This window comes from Temnothorax curvispinosus, unplaced genomic scaffold, assembly GCF_003070985.1.
Source record: "Temnothorax curvispinosus isolate PA1 unplaced genomic scaffold, ASM307098v1 QBEX01017939.1, whole genome shotgun sequence".
NCBI classification, from domain to species: Eukaryota; Metazoa; Arthropoda; class Insecta; order Hymenoptera; family Formicidae; genus Temnothorax; species Temnothorax curvispinosus.
The window spans coordinates 1-6021 of record NW_020227719.1 but is presented as its reverse complement, the minus strand read 5'-3'; the positions used below and the strand labels follow the sequence as shown (position 1 = coordinate 6021).

The following is a 6021-nucleotide window of genomic DNA, read 5'->3' as shown; positions in this document are numbered from 1 at the left end:
TCATGGGGATGTTGCTGCCCTTCACCTATCGAGAGATCTTGCAATTTTACTCCTGTCCCAAACGCTACTTGGTAGATTTGGAAAACTGGTCACAAGTTTTGCTAATGGTACTGACTCTTGCACTGCTGTGCGGCGCAGGACGGCAAATCGGAGTCATGGTTATCCTGCTGTCCACCTGGGAGCTAATGACTCTGATAAGCCATCATTTGTTTCCGTCCACTTGTATCGAAATGTTTCGAACTGTCTTCTTCAATTTTGTTCGGTTTTTCTTCCCGTATCTGATTCTGATCGTCGCATTCACTCTAGCTTTCTACATGCTCTTGAGGAATGACGATTTCTCCAATCCCGGTCTTTCGCTTTTCAAAACCATCATTATGTTCACCGGCGAGTTTGACGCCAAAGGCATTTTTTTTTCTGCGTATCCTGTTTGGAGCCGCATTGTGCTCGTGCTGTTCATCTTTTACATAGTCATCGTGCTGTTTAATTTGCTTAACGGTTTGGCAATCAGCAACATTGCCGAGATTCTGAATAAGGCCGAGATTATCGGACTAATCTCCCGGGTACGCCTGATCGCTTGTTTCGAAAGAATGACAGTCGGGAAACCGTTCTGCTGGAATTCTAAATGGACGTGGTCGAATCCTTTTAATTTCTTTTCCAACAAGATTCTTCTCTTTCCACATTACCTCAAATGCGGTAAAATAAGTTTCAAACCTTACAATGATAATCTGATTGTTTATGATGGCGATAACGTTGATGGCTATTCCATGGATTGGTCCACTTTGAAAATGGATCCTAACATAGTCAAACATGCTAAGCAGGTTGTCTACGATAAAAATGAACTATCGAATGATGATATAATGAATGAACTTGCTAAGTTGCAAACAAGATTGACACAGATAAAAATTACTTTGAGATGTGAAGATGATGCTGAAGAAAACATTATTTAAAATTAAATTTGAGAGGCTTTCTTAAGTAAGTGTTGAGTAATAAAATGCATGTAAAATTGAAAGATTATATAAAAAATATAATAGTATTTTTTAATCAATATGTAGAAATTGAGTGATAGAATAAAATGAAAAGGAATGCACCCTTTCTTCTTAAGGTGACCGTAACTCGATTAGATTTAATTTGTCGACAATTGATTGATTTATCGAACAATACCTGTGTTATATTTTGTTCACGTAAGTAGAAATTAATTTTATTATTAATTAGTAAATATAACCAAAGTGCCAGTGTCTGGCGAAGACATGAAAGAGCATGCATATAATATCCATCCCAGAAAAATTTTTGTATATGTAATTATATATAAAATATGTGTATTTATGCATGTTTTCTTTCTCTTGTATATAGTATATAAATATACATATTTATATATTGTTGCGATCGTGACGCATAGATGTGCGCCAGGCTAGTGAACCGAAGATCCGGGTTCAAATCCGGCCAAGAATCGCCGATTTTTTATTCGATCGCCACCTCTTGGAACTCGGAAGGCAAACCACTGAAGAGTATTTTGTTATACAGCGCTAAAAAATGGGCAAAATATGATATGGTGATCAATATGATATGATCCAATTAAAGACTTCTGGTTTTGTGTACTCATTAGTCAAATAATATTTGCAAGCTTTAGTACCTATACTTTAAAAATAATGTAGAATTGGTTCTCTTACATTTATTGGCCATATGTCTTATATATATATAATATGATATAAGACATTGGCCTGTAAATATAAAAAATCAATTCTACATTATTTTTGTTCTGTGCTTCCGTGAACTGAGTGTCCTTGTATTGGAAAAAGAAAACGGGCAATTTTTCATACTTAATAATATTGAAATATTCCAGTGATTATAAACGCGCGATATATATATACATACATACATTATACATATATATATATATTGCAGATGTTTTGGCACGGACGCCGTAGACCCACGTATACAGGTAGAGGGTTAATAAAATGTACGAATAAGCGTGTATAATCCATGTGATTCAACGGCGAAAGGTAATCCAACGTTTTATACGCACTATATTCAAAACTGCTAAACGCGCGCTTCTTTTAATGCTTATTGTTATTGTTAATTGTTAGTCGTGTGCGTAGCAGAACGGCGCACAACGATGGCCTGTTTCTTCTCGTGCGCTTATCGAAATTTTCGGAGAACCGAATGCTTCATCTCTTTTACATATATGTGTTTTTGTGCAAAACATTATACACTTAAAAAATAGAGGCAGAAGAAAAGATCATACATAATATCCAAGAAAGCAGTAAAAAATCAAAATTTTATTTATATTGAGTACATTTTGAGTATATTAAGACAATAAGTAATATATCGTAAAATGTATAATTTTCAGAAATAAATTAATTCGATAACAACATTGTATTAAAGACAAAATTAGATTAAGATAGGCGAAATCTGCAGCAGCAGTTTACGTGATATATATTTTTTCTCTTATTTATCCCACATCTCCGCTTATCACTCGCTTTGTTTGCTTTCACGCTCAGTCGCTCAACTTGCGTATCACTCGCACAGAGTCTTCCACAAGTGGTGAAAGGATTGCGTAGAATTACTGCTGAATAAAAAGTTATTTCATACAATTCTACATTAACTATAGAAGACGGAAAAACACATTTTAACAGATTTCTCAACTGCGATTTTAAGCAGAAAGAAGTACTAATAAGAGACATATAAAAGGAGACAAATTTGAAGATTCTACTGTGAGGAAAGATGTCGTCCGACGAAAGCAATTCTACTTTTTATAATATAAGTGAAAGTAATGTGGACTCAATAATTGATCTGGAATGGACTCATCAGTCGTGGTCCAGGACGGCTTCTTCTTCGTCATTTTCCTCTTCTTCTTCGTCATCTTCCATTGATTCTCATTTTTTCTATGTCTTGGCCCAATTATGCGAGGTTCGAAATACACCAGGTAATTGCAGTATGTATGCGTGTTGTGTGCGTGACGTGTATGCGTGTGCTCGCACCTACGCATGCATGAGCAAGGAGGAAAGTATTTTCGTTAAAAAAAAATTGTACATATAATACACATCAAATGTTCTGGCCCTGATAGATTACAAAAAATCCAAATAATTGTTCTTAGAAGAAATTAAATTGTGAAGGATTTACTGTCACTTTATTCAAATATCTTTGAAGACTTGCAAATAAAAGAGCAGACTCTTAAATTCTATCTTAACAATAGTGACGAGATTAAGTGCCTAAAAGTTATGAAAGAAGGATTCCATGCCAAGTTTATATCTCAGAGTCGCCAAAGAATTGCTATAAATATAGCCATGCGATGAAATTATTGCAAAATTAGTACATGCCCCATTTATATTGGCAGTGTCCCAATTTATGACAATCTCACTCGTCTTCTTTAATAAATCAGCTGATAAATACGGATCCAATATTAATTCTAAACATGTATTCAACATGTAAACAAAATCAATTTTGTATACTTTGTTTAACATTTATATTATTAATTTATTAATTTATTATTATGATAATTAAGGTTCCTTGGGCATTTGCAATATTCTAAGGAGGTCTATTGAAAGCCCAGAACGTTTGTCTATGATCCAAGAAAAGGCCCGTTTGTATGGTCATGACATCGTTTTTCGTGAAATACTTAACTTACGACCCAAAGTAAACGATAAAACGATTTTGAAAGCCTGCCGACTACTGGAAATATCGCCACTAGAAATCGACAATCAGTTGGAGTATATAAAGCTAATCCTGGGACGGAAATTTAGGGAAACCATGGATATTCGTTTCGTTGATGGTGATTATATACCGTTTGTCGCGTATCACACCTGCAACCCACGGATTCGGGAAATTATTTATTCTTATAGTTATGTTCGTTCCGTTGATGGTAATTATATACATATATTGGCAAGTATAATATAGTACAAACAATAAAAGAAATAGCATTCCTTAAAAAACAAATTTCTTACAAATATCTGAATTATGATTTCGTTTTTTAGACGCTTTAGCAGATTTGAATATTATCAAAAACCAGGCCCTTTTGTATGGTCGTGATATTATTTTTCGTGAACTACTTAACTCACGACCCAAAGTAACCGGTACGATGATTCTGGACGTCTGCCGATTACTGGAAATATCGCCACTAGAAATCGACAATCAGTTGGAGTATATAAAGCTGATCCTGGGACAGGGATTTAGGGAAACCATGGATGTTCGTTCCGTTGATGGTGATTATATACATATATCGACAAGTATAATAGTACAAACAATCAAAGAAATAGCATTTCTTAGAAAACGTAATTTTCTTACAAATATCTGAATTATGATTTTATCTTTTAGGCGCTTTTTCAAAAATTTGTACAGATATTCTGTATCAAAATTTTTTATTTTACAGATATAGGCAATACGGCGTTGCATTACGCTCTCGAAAAAAATTGGTACGAAGCTACAACTCTACTTCTCAAGCAAGGCAGTTACCTCGGTCAGGTGAACGAATCCAACAACATCGTTATCGCAAATATTCCAGAATTCATATTGTCTAACTATTTTAATGACTGTATTCAACTGAAGAAAGAATGGACGGACGAGTGTACGATCGAATTCGACTATCGTTGCTTGATGCCGCACGAAAATTTCACTGAACAGCAAGAAATTTCGCGAGCGACCTGTGAAATGGAAGTAATTTTGTATATCGCCAATAACGACACTCTGAAACATTTGTTGAGACATCCGTTAATCTCGTCCTTTCTCTACATTAAATGGTACATGATACGGCATGTTTTGTACGTAAATTTTGTTTTTTACACAATGTTTTATTTCTTCGTGAACGCCTACGTACTAAACATGACTTACGACATATCAAGTAGAAATACGACACAGCAAGTAGCTAACGATAGTTCCAATACGGTCTTCTTTGCAAGTACTTTCCTTACATTGCAAAACAATCTATCGTGGGTTTTCGTCATGGGGATGTTGCTGCCCTTCACCTATCGAGAGATCTTGCAATTTTACTCCTGTCCCAAACGCTACTTGGTAGATTTGGAAAACTGGTCACAAGTTTTGCTAATGGTACTGACTCTTGCACTGCTGTGCGGCGCAGGACGGCAAATCGGAGTCATGGTTATCCTGCTGTCCACCTGGGAGCTAATGACTCTGATAAGCCATCATTTGTTTCCGTCCACTTGTATCGAAATGTTTCGAACTGTCTTCTTCAATTTTGTTCGGTTTTTCTTCCCGTATCTGATTCTGATCGTCGCATTCACTCTAGCTTTCTACATGCTCTTGAGGAATGACGATTTCTCCAATCCCGGTCTTTCGCTTTTCAAAACCATCATTATGTTCACCGGCGAGTTTGACGCCAAAGGCATTTTTTTTTCTGCGTATCCTGTTTGGAGCCGCATTGTGCTCGTGCTGTTCATCTTTTACATAGTCATCGTGCTGTTTAATTTGCTTAACGGTTTGGCAATCAGCAACATTGCCGAGATTCTGAATAAGGCCGAGATTATCGGACTAATCTCCCGGGTACGCCTGATCGCTTGTTTCGAAAGAATGACAGTCGGGAAACCGTTCTGCTGGAATTCTAAATGGACGTGGTCGAATCCTTTTAATTTCTTTTCCAACAAGATTCTTCTCTTTCCACATTACCTCAAATGCGGTAAAATAAGTTTCAAACCTTACAATGATAATCTGATTGTTTATGATGGCGATAACGTTGATGGCTATTCCATGGATTGGTCCACTTTGAAAATGGATCCTAACATAGTCAAACATGCTAAGCAGGTTGTCTACGATAAAAATGAACTATCGAATGATGATATAATGAATGAACTTGCTAAGTTGCAAACAAGATTGACACAGATAAAAATTACTTTGAGATGTGAAGATGATGCTGAAGAAAACATTATTTAAAATTAAATTTGAGAGGCTTTCTTAAGTAAGTGTTGAGTAATAAAATGCATGTAAAATTGAAAGATTATATAAAAAATATAATAGTATTTTTTAATCAATATGTAGAAATTGAGTGATAGAATAAAATGAAAAGGAATGCAC

General features: G+C 35.5%; 2 protein-coding genes across 2 annotated transcripts; both read left to right on the top strand.

Moving 5' to 3' along the window:
- Positions 1 to 12: 12 nt before the first annotated feature.
- LOC112467969 (transient receptor potential cation channel protein painless-like) lies at positions 13 to 1332 on the top strand. The gene is made up of 2 exons (XM_025036937.1): positions 13 to 972; positions 1053 to 1332. Exon 1 carries the CDS (start codon positions 105 to 107, stop codon positions 945 to 947), a length of 843 nt encoding a protein of 280 aa, XP_024892705.1. The 5' UTR covers positions 13 to 104; the 3' UTR covers positions 948 to 972; positions 1053 to 1332.
- Positions 1333 to 2521: 1189 nt separating this feature from the next.
- Positions 2522 to 5880, top strand: LOC112467968 (transient receptor potential cation channel protein painless-like). The gene is made up of 4 exons (XM_025036936.1): positions 2522 to 2923; positions 3503 to 3859; positions 3972 to 4199; positions 4367 to 5880. Exons 1-4 carry the CDS (start codon positions 2722 to 2724, stop codon positions 5878 to 5880), a joined length of 2301 nt encoding a protein of 766 aa, XP_024892704.1. The 5' UTR covers positions 2522 to 2721.
- The last annotated feature ends 141 nt before the right edge of the window (positions 5881 to 6021 follow it).

Coding starts and splice junctions, on each gene's coding strand:
- LOC112467969 (XM_025036937.1), top strand. CDS start 105: ATGGTACTGACTCTTGCACTGCTGTGCGGCGCAGGACGGCAAATCGGA.
- LOC112467968 (XM_025036936.1), top strand. CDS start 2,722: ATGTCGTCCGACGAAAGCAATTCTACTTTTTATAATATAAGTGAAAGT. Junction 2,924..3,502: donor CGAGGTTCGAAATACACCAG/GTAATTGCAGTA, acceptor ATGATAATTAAG/GTTCCTTGGGCATTTGCAAT. Junction 3,860..3,971: donor TTATGTTCGTTCCGTTGATG/GTAATTATATAC, acceptor TTCGTTTTTTAG/ACGCTTTAGCAGATTTGAAT.